The 23,855-nt window shown below is 48.1% G+C and overlaps 1 protein-coding gene across 7 annotated transcripts in view; it reads left to right on the top strand.

The window, feature by feature from the left end:
- Window positions 1-23,855, top strand: part of DNMT3A (DNA methyltransferase 3 alpha) — a 130,035-nt gene that overhangs the window by 29,818 nt on the left and 76,362 nt on the right. For 5 of the 7 annotated variants that reach the window (XM_049902556.1, XM_049902555.1, XM_049902558.1 and 2 more), the window contains exons 2-3: window positions 599-864; window positions 23,748-23,852. In XM_049902556.1, coding sequence (XP_049758513.1) covers window positions 802-864; window positions 23,748-23,852 — 168 coding nt within the window. In that variant the 5' untranslated portion in view covers window positions 599-801. Of the gene's footprint in view, window positions 1-247; window positions 443-598; window positions 865-23,747; window positions 23,853-23,855 lie in introns of those variants that run through there. The other 2 variants (XM_049902557.1, XM_049902559.1) reach the window with 2 other exon arrangements.

Genomic DNA, 23,855 nt, shown 5'->3' with positions numbered 1-23,855 from the left:
CAGTTCAGACCTCAGCTTCCTGCGGGCTCAGGCGCAGGTCCTGAAGTGCAGTGACATTCATTTCACTACATCCTGTGACTGCTGCTCACTTCCTCCACGTGGTGGGGGGGTGGGGGTGGGGGTTGGGGTGAGGACAGATTAGAAGGAAAATATAGCCCTGTGGGGACCTCTGGGGGTGGCTGGGATTTCCCAGGGGGCGGATGGGGTGGGAGGGAGGGTGCGGGAAGCTTTCGCAGGAAAAGAACAGACATGAAGAGGAGGAGGAGGCTCAGGAGGTGGCTGGAAGTCCCAGAAGTGGTGCCCGCTGCGCCACAGCAGCAGGGAGGCCAAGGGAGACTGCTGCTGCCTCTGAGGCGGCTTGGAGGCAGGAGGCAGAGGCGCCCTGAGGGTCCTGGCAGAGCTGTGCTCGCTGGGGTGCTGGGCTTGCCTGAGCTTGAGGCCGGTGAGACTGGGAAGGGAAGTGGAGTCAGGGGAACCAGGCCTCACAGGCCCAGTGTGGCCCTGGGGCTGAGGGCCTAAACCAGGGAGGAGTGGGGTCCTGGTGGGGCCTGGATTTAGGGGTGCCCTGCCCTGCTGACCCCTCTTCTTTTGCACACAGGTGGAGCCATCGGAAGCCCAAACCTACAGGCAGACAGAGGCAGTATTTCACCAGAGAGCTCAGCACCAGAGGGCTCGGCACTGGCATCTATGTTTAAGTGTTAACTCTTGCTTAGAAAGACCACGATAATTCCTTCCCCAAAGCCAAGCAGCCCCCCAGCCCCGCGCAGCCCCAGCCTGCCTCCCACCGCCCAGCTGCCCGCGATGCCCTCCACCGGCCCCGGAGACACCGGCAGCTCCGCTCTGGAGCGGGAGGAGGACCGCAAGGTGAGCAGCCCGCTCTACAGGGGACCCTCTGGTGGTGCCCCAGGAGGGAGGAACCTGCCCCCTGGAATAGTGACAGTGCAGGTGTGTGAACACTTGACTGCATCCTCAGTCTTCTCAGGAACCCAGACAGACGGGTACTGTGAACGTCCTGTTTTGGCCACGAGGAAACTGAGGCTTGAGGAGGTTAAATACTAGTGGTGGAGTAGGACTATGAACCTGGGTAATCTGACTCCAGAACCTAAGCTTTTAACCACAGAGGCTCAAACCTGGGGTCTGTGAATTGTGAAGTATCAGTCTCCCAGAGAGTCCCAAAACCTGGATTCCTTTCCTCTTACTAGCTGTGAGTCCTCAGTTGAATCCCTTTAGCCCTCTGGTTTAGCTGCCTCTATTTCCCCAGGGTGTTCAATAGCCTCTGGGTAGCCAAAGACAAGACAGCCAAGGACCATGATAGACTTGAGTGCTGGCCTGAGGGCTTCCGCAAGGCACCCTGGCACCCTGCCTGTGCTCTGCCGGGTGATACCACATCATCAGTGCCTCCCGGAGATGGGGATTTCCCTCCTTCCCCCACACCCCAGGCTCCAAGCACACGTCACTGGTGATCCTTGATGTGGCTTCTGGCCATGGAGCTGGGGCCTCATTGTTCTCAGAGCCTCATGAGGGGAGACCTCTGCACCCTCCTGCCAAATTCCGGGATGAGCCTAAGTCAGTCAGAGGGAATTGTATCAGACGGGTGGGAACCCCTGCTGGGTCCCAGAAGGCTGCCTGGAATGTTACCAACGTGTGTCCCTACCTATAGGAAAACTTGGACTTCAGCCCAGCACTTGGACTCTGCTTCTCCCTCTTTCAAATGGAATGATAAACCCACTGTGGCCCTTCCAGAACTGACATGTCATATCTTCCTCTTGCTGCTCCCTTTCCCTGAGCAGGGATGCGGGTGGTGATGCTTGGTGGGGTGAGGCAAGTTAGTGGGAGCAGCAGTTTGTCCTTTGGGAACAAGAGTGGAAACCTGGGTGCCAAGTGTGGGGTCCCTGAGCAGCTTCTGGGGCTAGCACCGCACAGTCACCCCACCTGAAGACTGGAGCTCTGCTGACCACTCTGAGGGGCAGCTCTGAAACCTCCTCTCTGCCTACCTCCCTCAAGCATGCTTAGCTCCTTCCTGGGCCTACTCAATCTTAGAATGTGTTCCCACTTTCTGGGTCGTTTCCATCCATTGCTTCGTTTGGTCCTTTGAAATAAGTGGGGCAAGTAGAGATGGCCCTAGTTTACAGCTGAGGAAGCTTAGCCCAGAGGGGAGTTGCCCCTTGGGGGGCCATCTAGCTGGTCAGTGGAGGGTCTAGATGAGAGACATCCTTACTGCCCCACCTGGTATAGGGCCTGGAATGAACACGCTTGCATACACACACACATCAGGTGTGCATACAAAGCCCAGCCTGGAACCCCACAGAGAGCCACAGGGACTTGTGCACTCAATCAGGCAGAGAGGCGGAGCAAGCTGAGTTGAAAGGGCATGCCATGGGCCCACCATTCAGGGCTCCTGGGGACTCCAGGTCAGTCCCCTTCTTCCTGACCCCACAGAAAAAGAGTGGGTAGTACAGGTTATCCCATGCCTTCTGGGCTTCTCCTGCCCGGGACTTAGGGTGCTTGCAGACCCAGATCCAACAGCCACATGTGCTCTTAAGTGGCTGCTGTGGCCGGGGATAATCCCTTCTCCTCTCTGGGCAGGGCTTCACTCCTCTTTTGGATCAGGTGACCCTGAGTCCCATCCGCCCACCCACCGCAGGCCTGATGTCGTGTCTGACTGCCGCAGCTCCCTGCCCAGGCACTTGCAGTTAGAAGCCAGCCTGCCCCCACAGGTGGGAGGGTGTGGATAGCTGTGCCACATCCTCTGGAGATGCTGGTGGGGGACTGCACCACTGTGCTGTGCACTGCCCTGGGCAGCAGAGCCCCTGGCCCTGCCTGTGGGGTGCAGTAGCTCGTACTCTCAATATGACAGCTCAGGACAGTTCAGGGAAGAGCACTGGACAAGGAGTCACAGGTCCCAGGTCCAAGTCCCAGGTGGGCTGGTTACTGGAGATGGGACTTCAAGCCATCTGGGCCTGGGTTTGCTCAGCTGGAACAAGGGGCTAGTAACTCTAGCTGTGCCTGTTTTACCGGGTGCTTGTGGGAGTCAGATGAGGTCATGGACATGGAAGTGCCCTGCAGACAGCAAAGTCTGGTCCAATTATGAGGGATTACACTTGCTATTATTAACTACCCATAGTAACTGCTCTGGCTCAAGGGGCAACAAACACATGCCCAACCCACAATCCTGGTGCTTGGTAGAGTGTGCGCACTGCGCCCTGGTGGGGCCAGATAGGCATGCCAAAAGATGGCAGAGACCTGGAGAGATGGGCCAGGCCACAGCCGGGTGCTTCTCCCAGCCGCCCACGTCCACAACGCTCATGTTGGCTCACCTGGCACACCTCCCTGGCACCTGGGCTGGCTCCACGCTTCAGAGAGCCGCCCAGGGAGGGCAACAGAGACGCTGATGTCCACCCACGCAGCACTGAAAGCCAGGCCTGAGGCAGGGGTGTTGTAGAGCTGCAGGTGGAGGACATAGGTTTGGTCTGCAGTGGCCCGAGGAGTCGGGCAGAGTTGCCAGGAGCATCTGGTGCTGAGGAGCTGTTTGGTGAGCCAGAGGGAAGGGCGTGACTGCCCACTGGCTGCTTCACAGCCTGGCCCTGGCTGCCCTTCCAGCTTCCTTCCCTGCCACGCCCCCATACACCTTACACTCCAGCCCCACCCGCTACTTCCTGGAACTGCAGTGCCTCTGTTCATGCTGTTCCCTCTGCGTCCTCTAAGGAGCCCTGGTGGCGCAGTGGTTAAGAGCTCAGCTGCTAACTGAAAGGTTGGTAGTTCAAAACCAGCTGCTCTGTGGGAGAAAGATGTGCCTTGGAAACACTATGGGGCAGCTCTGCTCTGTCCTATAGGGTCATTATGAGTCAGAATCGACTTGACAGCAGTGGGTTTGGTTTTTTTTTTTTGGCGGGGTGGGTGTGGGGGTGGGCCCTTTCCCTAATTTTCTGTCCTCTACTCTGGTCAAAGGCCTTGCTTCAGTTTGCTTTGGAGTACAGTTTGTAGCTGACCTGTCCTTTCCAAAATGTGGCCCCTGGACCAGGAGCATCAACATCACTGAGAAAGCCTTAGAGGTGCGGAGACTCAGCCCCATCCAAGACCTCCGGAATCAGAAGCTTTGGGGATGGGGCCCAGCAGTCTGCATTTTAGCCAGACCTCTAGAGGATTCTGTTGAGAATTTGAGAACCACTAATGTGGATGAGGAAACCCTGGTGAAGTAGTGGTTAAGTGCTGTGGCTGCTAACCAAGAGGTTGCTGGTTCAAACCCAGCAGATGCTCCTGGGAAACTCTATGGGGCAGTTCTGCTCTGTCCTATAGGGTTGTATGAGTCGGAATAGACTTGATGGCAGCAGGGTTTTTTTGTTTGTTTGTTTTAATGTGGGTAACGTCTGGCCCCATGGCTGCCCCTAGAGGGCAGGACCTCAACTCCTTTCTTCCGTGTGAATTCCCCAGGCCTGACATAGCCCTCGACACAGAGTAGGTGCTCAAGAAAACCTTTGATCCCAGTGTCAACTTTAGCTTTATTTTAATGTTACGTAAATATATGCACACATGAAACTAAACGTGTGTACCTTCTGCTTCTGCGATAAAATCCAAACGAGTGTGTAAATTAAATACAGTCAAAATTATAAGACTAATGAAATTCACATGACCAACCTTAGCTTACAACAATGGATGATGTTGTTTTGCTGAAACTGTATACCTGCTCAGAACAGGAATGTGGCGCAGACTGCTTCCATATGACTTCTTAGGAGTCTGGCATATTCTTTAACCATTTGTGATGACTCATTTCTCCAACCATCAAGAAATATTTTTTGGATAGTGTAGGAAGACCCCTCCATAGAAAAACCCCAGACCCCACTACCAGGCAGGCGGGGTGCAGAGCTCTGGGTGATAGGCTGAGGCAGCCATGCTTGGATTGAGGTTGGGCTGGGTGTCTGTCCCCCAGGCATCTGCTCAGCATTGCTTCTGTCTGCAACCCGTCCCCCTGTATCCATATGGTGGGCGGGCGGGTGGAGGGGGACCTTAGTTGCGGAGGCTAGGAGGAAGCTGGCTTTGGGGGCCCAAGCTCTGGGACTATGACCAGGGTGGGTAAATATGGCCACAGCAGGGGAAGGGGGAGCTGCCCTCTACTCCTGTGGAAGCGGGGTGGGGAGGTGAGCAGTGAGGAGATCAGGAGCCTCTGTCCAGGCTCACGAAGGGGATCATGGCGGTAGGATGCCAGGACCTGTGCAGAGAAGGTGAGAGTTAGAGAGAGCAGGGAAGGGGATCCATAGCATCCCCAGCCTTGGGGCTGGAAGAGCCTCCTCACATCAGCAGATGAGAGGGAGAGCCTGGCCAGGAGTCAGGCTGGGCCCCTAACTTGCTGCTCCTCTCTCTCCACTGGCCTCAGAAACATAATGGCCATGATGCCTTGAGCACTGCCTGTCTGCTAGATGCTCTTTTAAGCTCTGTACATGCATTATCTTACTTAATTCTTGTAACTGCTCAGTAAGGTTGGCACTATTACGGTTGTACGTAGGGTTGCTATGAGTAGGAACCAGCTGGATGGCACCTAACAACAGCATTGTTTTCCTCATTCTCCCATATTAGGGACTAATCTAAAGCTCAGAGAGGTGAAGTCACTTGCTTAAGGCCACACCATTAGTAAGTGGTGGTTCTGGGATTTGAACCAGTTGCCTGTTCCCCTGGCTTCTGTGTTCCTCAAGCGGCCTCCTATGTGAAGGGGCTAGGGGATAGACGGAATGGTGGCTTCTGGCCTTGGTGCTCCGTGGTCCTACCCACATTTTTCTGCTGCAGTTTAAAGTGTGTTGATTTAGACTGCAAATCAGGATGGCCAGAGAATGACTGATGGCCTTGCTCTGTGTAATAGAGCTCTGGCCCTGGGTGGACGCTGGGGATACTTGGTCTCCAGCAGGGCTCCCATGCACACACACACACAGGCACACGCTCTTCAGTGTAGACACTGCCGTGGACACAGTGCTGCTTTCCTCCCTCCCTCTTTCTTTCCTTCTTTCTCCAGATGTAGATACCTTTCCAGGTGCCTTGCATATAGTAGGACTCTACAAGTCTGTTGGATGAACTGAATAAACATTCCCGGAAGACCTAGTAAAGGAAGGGGATGGGAAGATACAAAGATAAGTGAGCCAGTCTGCCCTCCAGAGCTCTAAGTCCAGGGAGGGAGGCCCCTCACCGGACACCTCGCCCTGGTCCCTGCCCCCCTGCTGTGTAGTAGGAGCACGTTGTGCATGTGTGTGTGTGTGTGTAGGTGAGCACGTGTGTGTGTTCAGTGCACATGTGCATGTGTATGTGTGTGCATGTGTGTGAGTGTTCTGTGCACGTGTGTGAGTGTTCTGTGCACGTGTGTGAGTGTTCTGTGCGTGTGTGTGTGTTGCGTGCACATGTGCATATGTGTGTGCATGTGCGTGAGTGTTCCGTGCACATGTGCGTGTGTTGGTCCAGTGCTGTGGCTGTGGCTACTCCCTCCCTCCAAAGTCCAACCCAGAGGCCGGCCAGCACCGATCTCACTGGGCTTGGAGCACTTCTAGTGCTCTGGTATGCAAGCTCTAGGGCATCCTTGGGTGATGTCTTGGTCATCTAGCACTGATGTAACAGAAATACCACATGTGGATGGCTTTAATAAAGAGACGTTTATTCTCTCACAGTCGAGTAAGCTAGAAGTCCGAACTCAGGCTGTCAGCTCCAGAGGAAGGCTTTCTCTCTCTGCTGGCTCTGGAGGAAGGTGCTTGTCATCAGCCTTCCCTTGGTTTGGGAGCATCTCAGCACAGGAACTTCAGGTCCAAAGGATGCACTCTTCTCCTGGCACTGCTTTCTTGGTGGTATGAGGTCCCCAACTCTCTGCTCCCTTCTCTCTTTTATATCTCAAAAGAGATTAGCTTAAGACATTATTTAATTTTGCAGATCTCATCAATATAACTGCCACTAATCCATCTCATTACATCATAGTGATAGGATTTACAACACACAGGGCAATTACATTGGATGACAAAATGGTAGACAATCATACAATACTGGGAATCACAACCTAGCCAAGTTGACAGATATTTTGGAGGGACACAATTCAATCCATGACAGGTGGGGTCCCTGCAAGCTCACAGGGTTTGTTGCTGCCCCAGGCCCACTCTGCCTTTATTGCACACCGATGCACACAAACAGTCCCTTCAGGCTGGCTCTTTGCTTTACAATAGTCACTACAGGGGTCATTTAAATAGCATCCCCCTCAGTGTGTTTCAATAGGCACAGAAAGAGCAGCTTTGCCCTCACCTCTTGTGGAACACAGCTAATGATAACAGCTGGTACAGTTTTAGCTCCGCAGAGTTTACTCAATTCTTGAGCGTGTTCAGCAAATATGTTGTATAAACAGTGCACACACATGAGCTGACCAGGGCCTATGTTTTGGCCTCCAGATTCTCTAACATTCTCTAAGTGAGACACTATTGTATAGCAAGTTAAGTTCACCTTGCACTCAATAAAGTCTTGAGTGGGGTTCAGCTGAACTCTGGAGAGGGGTGTGTGTTTTAAATCTGTACTCTGCTACTCACTAATCATCTGTGTGACCTCTGAGTGGAAAATAGCATCCTGTCAGCTTGAGGGGTTTAAGTGAAATGGTGCGTGCAAAGTGGCTAACACAGGGCCTTGGCACATAGTAAGCTGGTTTTAGAATTTGTTTTGGATGTCTACCTGTCTGTCTATCTAACTACATATCAACCTACCTACCTACCTACCTTTCTACTTATCCATCCATCTAGCCAGCCAGCCAGCCAGCCACCCCCCACCTACCTACACATTTGTGGTTCAGATCCACTGCAGCCCCTAGGATTGCATGGCATAGGAGAAGAGCGTGGAAGATGTAGGTGAGGGTGTGAATGATGTGAATGGAAAGAAGGTTACTTCTCTCCAGGTCAGTGGTCACACCTTGTTGAACAGAAGCAAAAGCAAGGCAAGGGTAGGGAGTAGGTACGGTTGCACTGAGACCTATCTCCTCATGGTGAGGGTGCCCTTCAGGAGCTCTAGTCAGGGGCCTCAGCTGGGCTCAAGGTCACCCAGGGTGTTTCACGCTCTAAATGGCTGGGCTTGCCCACTGGGAGGATGGAGGCTCCCCTGCCAAGAAGGTAGGCCCACAGGGCCCGGGCAGGAAAAGGCTGATGACTGGGAAATGGGGGAGGTGCCCTTCCTCTCTGGCACCTGGCCAGGCATGGAGGCCTGGTCATGCCCTGCAGAGGCCCCTGTGGAGAGCCACAGGGCAATTAGAAATATTACTTATAATCACACCACTTCACATTTGTATAGTACAGAAGGGCATATAAAAGGGTTTCCTTTGCATGGCAATTAACTCACTTAACCTCATGATGACCTGGAGGCTGTTAGTGTCATCATCCCCATTTTACAGATGAGGAACTGAGGCTTAGAGCAGCTGAGAAACTTGGCAGAGGCCACATGGCTACTAAGTCATTTCACCTGGATTCTTTCCCTGTGTAAATCAAGAAAAAGCACCTCCTGGGTAGTGCCTCCAGAAAGGCATGAGGTGACGCAGATGTAGAGCAGGAGGGAGGCACGCCCAGTAGGGGAGAAATGAGAAAGTTGTGCAGAGCCTGGGTAGGGTGCTGAAGGAATAAATGTGGGTGGGCTTGGGTGCCCTCTAGCAGAGCAACAGGGCTCTCTCTGCTCTGGCCCTCAGTACAGTGTCAGGGACTTACTTGTTTAGGTATCATCTCTCCCTCTAAACTGAGTTCCCTGTTGGCTAATCTTTGTATTTAGTACACAGTAAAAAATAGGTGCTCAGTAAATGCAACAAACTATTTTTGAACACACCTAGTTCTGGGCCTTGATGTGGTTAAGGCCAGGCTGCAGCTCCAGGTGCCCCCATGTCCTGGAGGGTGGTTGCTGCTTACCGGGGCTGAGGTCTGGGCAGTCTCCACTCTGGAAGGCAGTGAGGCCCAGCATGGGGGCCGGTTGTGGAGGAAGGGCTGGACCCCTGGCAGGAAGGCCTGGAAATCATTTAGCATTTATGTAGTTAAGTGTTTGGCTGCTAACCAAAATGTTGGCAGTTCAAATCTACTAGCTGCTCCTTGGAAACCCTATGGGACAGTTCTGCTCTGTCCTGTAGGGTCACTATGTGTTGGAATTGACTCGATGGCAACAGGTTTTACAGGTGTGCAAGTAACCAGGAGCTGTGGGGACTTAGAGGGCCAGTAAGACAGGGCCACTGCCTTCCAGGAGCCTGGCTTTCTTGGAAGGATATGGGAGGCTTTCACCAATAATTGTAATGTGCAGCTGATTAAGGCACCTTGGAAGAAAGGCCTGGCAATCTACTTCCAAAAAATCAGCCATCGAAAACCCTGCGGAGCACATTTCCACTCTGGCACACATGGGGATGGAGTTGACTCAATGGCAGCTAGTTTAAGCAGTCAGTGAATATTTGCTGAATTTTGTCAAATAACTGAAACAAAGGGCTGATGAGCTTTGGGAGGTGACTGAGATCAGAAGAAGCAGGCGCTTTGGGGGCTGCATGGAGAGTGAACATCTACAGTGACTCCTGGTACCACTACTTGGCCACTCATGCTGTCCTCAGCTCTCTGCTCCCTTTGTGCCAGTCCTCCAAGCAGCATACTCTGTCACTTACCTCCAGCCAGAGCCACCTCTGCCAGGTCGGCCTGGGCATGTCTGCATGTGTGAGCACGTGCATGTGTGTGCGCATGGGTGCACGTGCAGTGTGCGGGGTACCCGATTCTGTGCCTGTGGCTTGTGCTCAGGTGGCCCCAGACAGGGCTCTGCCTGCTGTAGAAGCCGATTCGTTTCACTGAATTCCACAACCACAGACAGCCCCTGGGAAGCCCGCCAGCCAGCTGGCAAAGGCTGGATGTGCTTCTTGTCCCGGGGGGCCTGGGGCAAGTGGCTGCTAGATCCAACAAGTTCATCCCCTCTACTCTTTTAAACACCAACTTCAGACATCTGCTCAACGGACTCTGGGTCAGTAGCATCCAGTTTATGTACAGAAGAGAGCACGTACCTTTAGCTGGCTTTCTCTGGGCAAGGGCCTTGGGGGACATGAATGGGGACGGGGGTAGTTTATGCCTAAGCATGGTCAGCTAAGTGTGTGCATATGCATGCATGTGAATGGAGGTGTGTACCTCCTGGGAAAATCAAATCCTGCTTCTCATACAAAACCGTAAAGTTCAATTGCAATCCAACTCATTATCTGTTCTGTTCTCCTCTGTTCCCCTTCTGCTCTGACACCAGCTACACACGCAGCACTTCTTCCTCTGACCCTAACCACCCAGACCTAGGTCAGAGCTCACCCGTTAAAGGACACAGTCCCCCAGACTGCCAAGTCAGCCCGAGACCACAGATGCCAGCTGCAAGCTTGGAGGTCCAAATGACACCCTCACTTCTGACCTGCTGCCTACAGATTTGGGATTTTCCTACTCCCCCTTCAGGATGCCAACTGTAAGCTCAGGGGTTCCTAGGACCACCTCACTTCTGAACTGCTGGCTCCCACCGCTCCCTTTGATAATTCACTAGAATTGACTCACAGAGCTCGGGAAAGTACTGTACTTATGATTACAGTTTTATTATAGCAAAAAGGATACAGATGAAGAGACATACAGGGAAAGGTTTTAGAGGGTCCCCAGGGTGAAGCTTCCATGTCCCAAAAAGGAACGCACTACCTCCCATATGCATGGATACCTTTCACCAACCAGTAAGGCCATGGAGCTTCCATGTCCGGAGGCTTTATTAGGGGTCTCATTGTATAATTCAAACTCTAGTCCCCTCCCCTGAGATGGGTCCATATATCAAGGGGTTGATATCAAGAGGTTGATATCCTATGGTAGGTCTTTCTGGCATAGTCAGCCCCCACCCAACATGAGTCATAAATGTTAGGTGTGGCCTGAAGTCCTCATCAAAGACACTTCAGTCATTGTGGAAAGTCCAAGATTTTAGAGATTTTCTCTCTGGAACCAAGGACAAAGACCTAATTCTTTGAGTAAAGTTAACCCCACAGTGCCTTTACCTCATCTGCCTTCATTCCTTATGATTTCACTGTGTTTTTGTGTATGTGTGTGTGTGTGCACATGTGTCAGTAGAACGTGACATAGTGGGGCATGGTAGCATGTTGCAGTGGAAAGGCCCATGGGCTGAGAATCCAAAAGATTTAAATTTGGGTTTTGAATGCCTCCCTTCATGGTTCTCTGATCTGTGCAAGACAGACAACCTCTCTGAGCTCTGGATTTCCCACCTGTGTAATGGAAAAAATAATACTGTCTCTGCTTTCTGTAAAGTGTAAGGATCAAATGAAATAACGTATGTGAAAATGCTTTGTTAATTACCATGCACAGTATAAATGCAAGAGATTATTATCGTCATAGGCCAGCTCATCAGAATGAGAAGTTGTATGTGGCTTAAAATAATCCATCCAGTGAGCTGTGTTAAAATGTAGGTCAAATCATAGCCTCAGAAGTTTAGAGAGAGACTTATGGTAACAACCCAGTCTAACTGGCCACCAAATGTGAAGGTGCTCTCAAAGCTGAGAAGAGTTACATAAACGTAAAGTGACATATCGGAGCCTAGAAAGTACACTTTAGTCATCCTTTGCCCTGGGGTCATGGATATCAGTGTGGCACCTGAGCTTCATGCACGGTTGAATTTGCGTGGGCTGGTGGATTTGTACGTGTGCCTCTCTGTGTGTATTGACTCATTTATGTATTGAGCACCTACTATGTGACTCGAGGAGCCCTGGTGGTACATACAAATGGTTAAGCACTGGACTGGTAACCGAAAGGTTGGTTAAGTGCTGGGCTGGTAGCTGAACCTACCCAGTGGCCGTGTAGAAGAAACACCTGGTGATCTGCTCCTGTAGAGATTATAGCCTGGGAAGCTCTATGGGACAGTTCTCCTCTGTGACATGGGGTTGCTAGGGTTGAAATTGACTTGATGGCACTCAACAGCAACATGTGACTCGCTCACCAAGTCACTCATTAAGTATTTCTCGAGGGCTGCCTTGTACCAGGTGCACTGTTCTAGGCATTGGGCATGCAAATGTGAATAAGACACAGTTCCTTCCCTCAAGGAGCTCGTAGCCTTGGCCCCAAAATAGCTGACAGTCGCAGTGCATAGTGCTAGAGGAGAGAGGAAAGGAAGGATGGGAGGAGGGTGGCCCAGGGAAAGGAATCTAGAAACTGAGGCTTGAGAAATGAATAAGGAAGGATTTGCTGGTCAACCCCAAGGGGGAGGTAGTCCAGGCCGAAGGAACACCCTGCGCATGGGAGGAGGGAAGCAGCCTGCTTTGCACCTGGTGTGGTGTGTTGGCGCCTTGGTGGGAGGAAGGCCGGGTGGAGATGAGGTCAAGGTGGCTGGGCCAAATCCTGGGGCCTCCTTCACATGGCCTAAGGAGCTTGGCTTGGTCCCACAGGCCCCTAGGAGCCCCCTTGGAAAGGGTTTAAACTCTGCAGAGCGACATAATCAGCTTTGCATCTTGGAAAGATCACTGAGCCCCAGCGTTGCCGCATCTTTCTGTAGCAGCACCAGCCAGATGTGGGGGTCTGTCTGTGGCAGTGAATGATAGCTGCATATGTATGGCTGTGAGCTGGGATTTGCATGGGGGTGGGGGGTGGGGTAGGCAGCAGGGGTGTACATTTGTGAATGATCTGGTTGGGATGTGTGGAACAGGAAGGAAGTTAGCAATCCTTGAATGACTACCATGTGCCAACTTTCTATATTACCTGACTTAATTCTCTTAACATTGCTATAAAAAAAATGTTGTCGTTATTAGCTGCCATAGTGTCAGCCTTGCGACTCATGGTGACCCCACGTGTTACAGAGTGGAACTACTCCATAGTGTTTCTTAGGCAGGAATCTTTATGGGAGCAGATCGCCAGGACTTTTCTCCCATAGAGCTGCCGGGTGGGTCTGAACCGCCCAACTTTTGGTTAGCAGTCAATCACAAACTGCTTGTGCCACGCAGGTTCCTTAAAGAAGGTATAACCATCCCCATTTTTTAGGTGAGCAAAGTGAGACTCAGAGAGGTTAAATAACTGAAGTTACTAGTAAGTAAATAACAGAGTAAACATTCCAGTGAGCCCTGACCAACTCCAAAGCAGCACTTCGAACCAGTTCAGTCATGGCCGAGGAAGCAAAACTACAACAGACCTGAATTTTTAAAATTTGGGGGAACCGGAATGATAACCAGAATGGGAAAAATTATGAGTCAAATTACTGCGAGAAACTAATCTCCCTCTTAGAAAACAAGGGCAATGTACGTGTTGCATAGGAACTAAATCTCTTGCCCTTCAAATTTTGAGCCTGCTCAAAGAGGCAGCCGACCACACGGCTTTGAATGTGTATCACTCTTCACAGTCCTGACAGTAATCCAGTCTCCTGCATCAGGCTCCTGAAAGGGCTCACTACACCTCTTTGAGTCTCCCATTCCAGAGTGGCTTCGACTGTTATTTTTCCATTATAATTCACCCAAATTGTAAAAATTCAGGTCTATTCCAGTTTTGCTTCATTGGCCATGACTGAACCAGTTTAAACTGGTTGGAAGCCCTGCTCCAAAGCCTATCCGATTAGAATTTCTGCCTACCTCTCTGAACCCTCTTGCATCCTTCCTTCTGGAAGAGCTGACTCATTCAATTTGACAGATGAAGAAACCAACCTGGGCTCAGGATTGTGCCTGCTAAATCTGCTACTGGCTTCCAACTGGTCTGAGTCACTTTGGATCATATCTTCCTCTTTCAGAGCATAGTCGTGCACCTCATAACGTACGTTTGGGCAACGTCCAACCGCGTGTATATCTGTGGTCCCATGAGGTTATAATAGAGTTCAGAAATCCCTAATGGTGAACAGGACGTAGCAGACATAACCAGACATAGGGAACACAACAACTTCCCTCATGCAACACGTATATCTCATATCTCTTGTATACAAAGTGTGCTGCCGGGGGCATAATGGTACAGTTCATATATAACCTATAATACATGTCTTGATAGTCATAACTATCATATAATACGTATGTCATATGTATTGTAAATCATATAATACATATAATACAAGTCAAGTCATATAATACATATGTCTTGATAGTCGTTGGAGCCCTGGTGTCACAGTGGTTAAGCGCTCAGCTGCTAACCAAAAGGTTGGCAGTTCAGATCAACCAGCCGCTCCTTGGAAACCCAATGGGGCAGCTCTACTCTGTCCTGTAGGGTCAGTAAGAGTCAGAATTGGCTCGACAGCAATGGGTTTGTTTGGTTTTGCGTTTTGGATAGTCATAATAAATGCCTATGTTATTGGTTTATATATGTTTCTTTTTTTATATACTTTCTATCGCTATTTTAATGTGAACTTTCCCTAGTTACAAATAAAAAATTTACTATATAACAGTGTATACTTCACCTCATAGGCAGCAGTATCTGATGTCACGTATTGTGCATCTCTTGAGCGTTGTGGTGTTATCTCTCTGTTTAAGTGCATCATGGCTCCCAAACACAGCAAAACCAGTACTAGAAATAGCGGCAGCAAGAGGCAAAGGAGGAGAAGTATCAGTTTAGAAGTGACACTCCAAAAAAAAAAAAAATCCATTGCCGTCGAGTCAATTCTTACTCATAGCAACCCTATAGGAGAGTAGAACTGTCCCTATAGGATTTCCAAGGATCGGCTGGTGGATTAGAACTGCCGACCTTTTGGTTAGCAGTCATGCTCTTAACCACTGCATAACCAGGACTCTAGAAGTGAAACAAGAGGTCATTAGACAACATGAAGTTGGAGAATCAGTGAATGCTATTGGTGGCGATTTAGGCGTGTTCACACAACATCCAAATCACATAACGTCCTATTTCACAGAACGTTTTATAGACGTTAGGTGACACATGACTGTATTGGCGACACCTCCTAATTCAGTGCTACTTGCGGATTTGATAAGTGTATTTTAAACTCCTTTGCTTAACCCATCAGCAGCAAAGATATTGAATAAAACAGGCCCCGTACCAGATGTGAGAATGAACCACTTGATACGCCTCCTCCGGTGGGGCTTTTGCAGGGCACGGCCCCTGAGCCATCTCTTCACCTTTCTCAGTGCGTTATCTTTCCCTAACTTGTTGGCGTGAACCCCAGGCATGCTCCGAGGAGAAAGTACCACAACCCCCTTTGCCCTGTGACTTGTCACTACATCAAGGAAGAATGATATATTGGCAAAAAAAATAACATGCTTTCACAAAGCTGTGTTTCAGGGCAAAATGGAGAGGACATGGGCCAGCAATTGCTCAGACAGACCTAGGTGCAAATCCTTACTCAGTTTCTCGTGGGGACTTGGTTCCCTCAACACAACCCAGGGCCGTGCTGCAGTGTGAATGCTGAGTTGGCGCTCAGTACACAGCAGCCCCAGTCCTGCAGTCTCCCTGCAGAACATCCACCACCCCAGCAACTGGGGACAGGTGACCTGGCACCAGGGGAGCCCACCCCTTCCTCCTGGGGTGTGTTGCACTGAATTTGATTTAATAGGGCGAAAAGCATGCTGAGCACCTACTGTGGCACAGCGCACATGGTTTGAGGTGAGGAGTTACATCAAGTATCCCAGGCCTGCATAGGGAAAGGGGGTTGTCTAACAGGGACCCCCAAAGGCTTTTTCCATGTGGCTGATGGAAGCTGGGCTTATCTGTCAAGACTCTTTGTTTTGGGCTACGGTCAAATCAGTGCAGTGTGGGAACCGTGGCTTGTTTTTGCTGATCGGGCTCTGATTGGCTTTCATACCTCTGATTAGTTCAGAATAAAAGCTAGCATGGAATTCATGGGCAGTAGGACATCTATCAGGGAGTCACCGAATGGCGCAATAGGTTAAGCTCTTGACTACTGTTTTAGGCTGGGTTCTGTAGAGAAGCAAAACCAGTAAAGTGTATAAATACATATATAGAGAGAGAGAGTTATATCAAGGAAATGGTTCACGTGGTTGTAAGAGACTGGAACGTCTCGAGTTCATGATTTACATAGCCACAGGGGCTGGTGAGCCCAAGATCACCAAGTCAGAGAACAGGGCTCTTGCTCACACACTGCAAAAATCGATGACTCCCAAGAATGGCAGGCAAGACCATAGGTCAGCTGCTAGCTCAAGTCCCAAGAACTGGAGGTCAGATGAATAGGAACCAGCTACAGGATCCAGAGTGAACAAAAGCCCACGAGCTTTGCCAGAAAGCCCAATTATGTTCAATGTAGGTCACACCCCCAAGGAAACTCCCTTTGAACTGATTGGCTACTCACAGCGGATCCCATCATGAAGATGATCACATTATATCAAATCTCCTTGTGGAAGTGATCACATCATCATATGACTGCTAAACTGCATCATAACTGCCAAACCGCTGAGAATCTTGGCCCAGCCAAGTTGACACACAACCTTAACGATCACAACTACTAACCGAAAAGCTGGTGATTCAAACTCACCCCGAGATGCTTCAGAAGAAAGGCATGGCCATCTTCCGAAAGGTCACGGCTATGAAAACCCTATGGAGATCAGTTCTTCTGCAACACGTGGGGTTGCCACGAGTTGGAATTGACTCTACGGCAACTGGAAAAGAACATCTACCAAGGGCGCTTGGTTGTACACCCTGATTTTGAGCCAGGCCTGGGTCTGGCCTAGAGCTCTCCAAGGCGAGTGTACAACTGGATGGGCCTCCAGCTGTCAGGGATTAAGTAAGCCCTGGGTGGCACAAATAGTTTGCTCCTGGCTACTAACTGAAAGGTTGGTGGTTCAAATTCACCCAGCGGCACTGCTGAAGAAAGGCCTGGCTGTCTACTTCTGTAAGATGATTGTTATGTGCCGTCAAGTTGATTCCAACTCGTAGAGTAGAACTTCACTCTAGGGTTTCCCAGGCTATAATCTTCATGGGAGTAGATCACCAGGTCTTTTCTTCGTGGATGACTCTTGGTTGGAACTGCTGACCTCTCAGTTAGCAATCAAGTGCTTAGCCGTTGTGCCACCAGCACTCGTTTCTGTAAGATTACACCCATTGAAACTTATAGCAATAAATACCTACATTAAAAAAAGAAAATAGATCTAAAATTAACAGCTCAACTTGACAACTCCAGGAGCTAGAAAGAGAAGAGCAAACTAAGCCTTAACCTACCAGAAGAAAGGAAATAACAAAGAGCAGAGCAGAAATAGAGTCAAAAACAGAAAAACAATAGAGAATCAATAAAACCAGAAGTTGGTTCTTTGAAAAGATCAATAAAATTTTTAGCTAGACTGACAAAGAAAAGAGGAGAAAAGATGCGAATAACCAAAATAAAAAATGAAAGGGGAGATTACAACTGACCTGATAGAAATGGAATTATGACAGAATATTATGAACAACTGTAGAGCAACAAACTGGATAACATAGATGAAATGGACAAATTCTTAGAAGCACACAACCTGCCCAAACTGACTCAAGAGGAGATAGAAAATCTCAACAGACCCATGACAAGTTGAAGAGATCAAACCAGTGACCAAATACCTCCCGACAAAACAAAGCCCTGGCCCAGATGGCTTCACTGGGGAATTCTACCAAACATTTAGAGAACTGACACCAATACTATTTAAACTCTTCCAAAAGATAGAGAAGAAAGGAATACTCCCTAATTCATTCTGTGAAGCAAACATAACCCTGACACACAAACCAGGCAAAGGCACCAAGAAAACTACAGACCAATATCTCTTATGAATATGGATGAAAAAACTTTCAACAAAATACTAGCAAACAGAATCCAACAACATATTAAAAGAGTCATACACCATGACTAAGTGAGATTTATTCCAGGAATGCAATAATGGTTCAACATTAGAAAATCCATCAACGTAATACAGCACATCAATAGAACAAAGGAAAAGAACCACATGATCATCTCTATGGATGCAGGAAAAGCACTTGATAAAATCCAACACCTTTCTTGATGAAAACCCTAAAGAAAATTGGAATAGAAGGGAAATTTCTCAATGTGACTCACAGTATATAGGAAAAGCCCACAGCCAACATTATACTTCATAGAGAAAGACAGAGAATTTTCCCCTTGAAATTGGGATCAAGACAAGGGTGCTCACTCTCATCACTTCTGTTCAATATTGTGTGGAAGCCCTAGCCAGAGCAATAAGACAAGAAAAAGAAATAAAATGTATCCAGATTAGGGAAAAAAAAAAGTAAAATTATCTTTATTTGGAGATATGATCCTATGTATAGAAAATTCCTAAGAGTCCACAAGAAAACTTCTAGAGCTAATAGAGGAATTTAGCAATATTGCAGGGTACAACATCAACAAAACAATAATCAGCTGGGTTTCCATACTCCAGCAATGAGAAATCTGAAAGAGAATTAGGGAAACAGTTCCACTTACAATAGCATCTAAGAGAATAAAATACCTAGGGATAAATCTAACCAGGGACATGAAGGACTTACACAATGAAAACTATAAAACACTGCTGAAAGAGATTAAAGAAGACTTAAATAAATGGGAAGATGTCCCATGTTCGTGGATTGGAAAACTTAACATTGTTGAGACATCAGTACTTTGGTCAATACCAAAGTGATCTATAGATTCAATGCAATCCCAATCAAAATTTCAAAAGCCTTCTTGAAGAAATAGAAAAACCAATCCTCAAATCTATATGGAAAGGCAAAAGGCCCCAAATAGTAAAACAATGCTGAAAGAGAAAAACAAAGTAAGAGGACTCATACTTTTTGATTTTAAAACATACTCTACAGCTACCTGGTGGTGCAGTGGTTAAGAGCTCCACTGCTAACCAAAAGGTCAGTAGCCGCTCCTTGGAAACCTATGGGTCGGTTCTACTGTGTCCTGTTGGGTCACTATGAGTTGGAGTTGGCCACAACGGGTTTGGTCTTTTTGGTTTTGTGCAGCTACAGTAATCAAAACAGCCTGGCACTGGTATAATAATCGACTTATAGACCAATGCAATAGAATTAAGAGTCCAGAAATAAACCCCACATCTATGGTCAACTGATTTTTTACAAGGGTGCTAAGTCCATTTGAAGGGGAAAGAGGAGTCTGTTCAATAAATGGTGCTGGGAAAATTGGATTTCCACACATAGAAAAATGAAACACGATCCTTGCCTCACACTATACACAAAAACAAATTCAAAATAGATTAAGGACCTAAATGTGCAAACTAAAACTTGAAAATTCTTAGAAGAACAAACAGGGGCAACACTGTAAGGTCTGGCCTTCAACAATGGATTACCTAGTATAATAACAAAAGCGCTAACAGCAAAAGACTAAATAAATGGGACCTCATAATATTTAAAAATTTTTGTTCATCAAAAGACTTTACCAAAAAAGTGTAAAATCAAGTTACTGACTGGGAAAATACCTTTGGAAACCACATATCCAACAAGAATCTAATAAACATATCAACAGCTTAAAACCAAAAAGACAAATAACCCAGTCATAAAATGGGCAAAGGACTTGAATAGACATTTCACCAAAGAGGACATTCAAAAGGCCACCAAACACATGAAAAGATGCTCAGCGTCATTAGCCATCAGAGAGGTGGAAATCAAAACCACAGTAAGATACCATTTCACTCCCACTAGAGTGGATGGAAAAAAAAAAAAAAAAGAACAAATGTTGGTGAGGATGTGGGAAGTTGGAAACCGTATTCATTGCTGTGTGGGAATGCAAAGTGGTACAGCTGCTGTAGAAAACCGTGTGGCGGCTCCTCAAGAAACTAAAAGTAGAACTACCATATGACCCAGCAATTCCACTCCTAGGTATATACCCCAAAAGGCTTGAAAGCAGAGACTCAAAAAGAGACTTGTATACCAGTGTTCACTGCAGCACAATTTACAATAGCCCAAAGGTGAAAACAACCTAAATGCCCATCAGCAGATGAATGGATAAACAAAATGTGATACATACATACAATGGAATACTACTCAGCCAGTAGGAGAAATAAAGTCTTGATACATGCTACAATATGGATGGAGCTGGAAGGCATTATGGTGAGCAAAATAAGCCAATCACAAAAGGACAAATATTGTATGACCTTACTTCTTTAAAAAGACAAGAAAAGGCAACTGTATAGAGACCGAAGTTTTATTAGTGGTTTCTGGGGGCAGGAGGGAGGGGGGAAAGTGATGGAAAAATTGCATTGACCAAGGGTAGGGTTGCACAGCCGATTATTGTAATTGCTGTCAGTAAGTTGTACACCTGTAAAAAGTTGAATTAGCAAAAATTGTGTGGTATATTTATAAGAATGACCAAAAAAAAAAAAAACCGCTGCTAAGGCTACATATTTACAACCAAACACCTCATGGGATTTGGTTCCTTGGTTTGGAGATTTAGGGTCATGGTTTCAGGAGATGCCACAGTTAATTGGCCTAATAATATGTTTAGTGCTTCTGTTCTACCTCCTAGTTTGTGGCATCGTACCTGGGGTGTTAAAAGCTTGCAAGTGGCCATCCAAAGCACAACAATCGGTCTCTTCACCTGAAGCAGCAGAGGAAGAAGGAGAGTCAGGAATAGGAGAACATGGAATCGCCTAGATGAACAACCACCTGCTTTGCCATGAGACCAGAAGAACTGGATGATTCCCGGCTACCATTACTGGACATTTTGATCAAAGATTCCGCAGAAGAATCCTGATCAAAAGGGGGAAAACACAGAACAGAATTTCACATTCTCATGGACTGTAGACTTTCTGGAGCCATACATGGTAGATGAACACCTGAAACGATTTCCCTGAGATAATCTTTAAATCTTAAGCCAAAAATATCCTTGAAGTCTTCTTAAAACAGAACAATGGTTTAGCTTAACTAGTAAAAAAGGTCTGCCTTAAGCATTATGCTCTTTTAAGAACTATGTATATGGGATCAAATTGCCAACAACAACTCAAAAGACAGGAACTTTAGGGAGAATGAGTTTATTTTAATGAGGGAGGAACAACTCAGAGAATGTGGGTGAGAATGGTTGTACAATTCGAAGAATGTAATCAGTGTCACTAAATTGTACGTGTAGAAACTGTTGAATTGGTATATGTTTTGCTATGCATATTCTCAATGACAACAAAATAAATAAAATTTAAAGGAAAAAAAAAAAGATTACAGCCATTGAAAACCCTGTGGAGCGCAGTTCTAGTCTGAAACACATGGGATTGCCATGAGTCGGAATCGACTCAACAGCAACAGGTGTTTTTGGGGAGCACCTACTAAGTGCCAGTCCTGCTCTGGGCTCTGAGGATACAGCAGTGAACAAAACAGACAAGTGAATAAACCATTTGTTCATCTGTCCTCCCAGAAACCCAAGATGCAGGCAGAATGGACACCTTCATTACTCCCCTTTTATGGTTGGGAAAACCGAGGCTCAGAGAGGCTGGCCCTATAACCAGCAAATGGAGGAGCTGGGCTCATACCCAGGTCTGTTTGCTCTAGGCTCTATGCCCTTTCCATGACCTCATGCTGACCCTGATTGTCTTATAAATGCTGAGATACCTTGTCAGAATGATCCTGATGGTGCCCGTTGAGCTGTGGTAGAATCAGACCAAAAGCATCATCTCGGCCTAGAATAATTCACTACAGTGGTGTAGACCTGATTGCCACCTCACAAGTATTAATATTTCTAATATTTTTTATTTTCTCTTTGTATGATCCAAGTGTTTTCTTTATCCTTTCTTTACGGGGTGGAGGGGTGGGGAAGATGCAAAAAAACAGCTCAGAGCCAGCAGGCCTGGCCGACCATGGGCCTGAGTCCTGTGGCCACCCTCGCCTGGCCCCTCCCAGAGCTTCAGAGAGGCCTCACCATCAGCTGGCCACTCTCCCTACAGCCTTTCTGCCGTGTTTTCCTGAAACGAGACTCTCTGGTCATAGTGCCAGCCCCTCCCTCCCGCCCACAGATGTACATGAGGCTCTTCCGCCTGCTTGCCTCTCTTCTAGACCCTTTCTCGGCTAGGTTCCTTAAACTGTCCTCTTAAGCCCATCCATCCTCATGGCCTTGTCATTCTGCACGGCTTACTGACAGTGCCTGCTCTAAGTCATTGATTACCACCCCTAGCCACATCTCTTTGTCCTCAGCTTCTTTCCATCTGACAACTTTGGCCTCTTGGGTTGGCAGCTCTCTCTTTCCTTGCTCCCCCAGTACACATGGTGTTCTCTTCCTGTTCCTCTGACCATTGTCTCTTCATTTGCTTTGTGAGTTCTGCTCTTTCTCCAGCTTGACCATAGCTACCACTTGGTGCTAAGGCCTGCCACCTCTGTTCATCCTCAACTTGAGTCTCCTTAGAGGACTCCCAGAACCTCAGATGCTGATGCCCTAAATCTCCCTTCCAGACTGACCCACTGTGCAGCATCCTACCTCCCACAGATCCTTCATAGTCATGCATTGGATAGATGGATGGATGGATGATGGGCGGTGGATGGATGGGTGGTTGGATATGTGGATGGATGATGGGCAAATGGATGGATGATGGGTGGTGGATGGGTGGATGGACGGGTGATAGGTGAATGGCTGGCTGGCTGGCTGGCTGCATGGGCCAGTGATGCTCTTCTCTTTGGCCTAATGTCTACAATTGGTCGCAATAGGTTTCCATTTGCATGTCCCACCATCACCTGAAAATTAATGTGGCAAACCACAAAGCTATTTTGAAATCATAGAAAATGAAAGTTGAGTAGGGCTTTGAGGCCATCTCAGTTAAATCCCCAGGGATTCTGTGCATCTTTCTCTTCTCTGTGGTGCCAGCATCGCACTGGGTTGACCCCCTCAGAGCCATCGAGCCGGGCATGAAGTGCAGCCTGCTATCCCTCTGCTGGATCAGAATCCCTTTCTCTCTCATCCCCCCCAACATTGTCTCTGCTGGTGATTAGTCATGCTGGAGCCTGGCTGAGTCAGAAGGGACTCGTGGGTGGTTTGTGGCCAGACTGGAGCAGTGAGGCAGGAGGACTTTCTAGGTTTATGTCTCTGTACCACAGGAGACAAGCACTGCAGGAACTGGGCTCATGCCGGTGCTGTGTGAGGGATGGGGAAAGAAGGTCCTCCATCTGGTCCAGAACTTGGTACGTGAGGGGGATAAAGAAGAGCCAAGATTCACCAAAAAAGAGAGAGAGAGAGAAATTACTATTAAAAACAAGAAGAGCCAAGACATGGTGTGAGATGCTCCTGTGGGCGAGACAGGTTATCTGTATGTATTTCCACCTCCACATGGCAAATGCTTCAGGGCAGGTATATTTACAGCAGCTATGAAAGTCCTTCATTTTCTATCGTAGTCCTCGTTTTGGGCATTGCATGTACTTCAAATATACATTGCTAAACTTAATATTTCTTTTCCTGTGACTTTATTTCAATAAAGGCAATTCATTAAATACATAATTCATTTAATTTTTATACCTGTGTAAGATTTTTTTTAATATATAAATAAACTCAGAAACAAATTCTTTGTCAGAACATGTGTTGTGATTTTGTGGTTCAGAAAACATGGTCACCAGGTGAGAGAGACACATGCACCTGGGGCCGAGGGTCTTCCCTAAAGTCCTGCCGAGGATATACTTAAACGAGGCTGTGAAGGGTGGCTCAAGCTTCACCAGGCAGGGTGAGGGTGAAGACCCTCCTTTCCAGAGGGAACAGCATGGCACAGCCCTGGAAGTACGACTGGCAAAGGGGTGGGAAGGGGTGGGGTGGACCGGAAGGGAGGCCTGGACCAGCCTGGGATGGGCCTCGAGTGAGGTGCCTCATGGATGCAGCCTCCCAGACTCTGGCTTCACAGGCTGTGTCTATGCCCACAGGAGGGAGAGGAACCGGAGGAGCCTCGTGGCAAGGAGGAGCGGCAGGAGCCTGGCACGACTGCGCGGAAGGTGGGGAGGCCTGGGAGGAAGCGCAAGCACCCCCTGGTG

This window comes from Elephas maximus, chromosome 12, assembly GCF_024166365.1.
Source record: "Elephas maximus indicus isolate mEleMax1 chromosome 12, mEleMax1 primary haplotype, whole genome shotgun sequence".
NCBI classification, from domain to species: domain Eukaryota; kingdom Metazoa; phylum Chordata; class Mammalia; order Proboscidea; family Elephantidae; genus Elephas; species Elephas maximus.
Note: the sequence above shows the minus strand (reverse complement) of the source record. Positions and strands in the feature narration are given on the sequence as shown.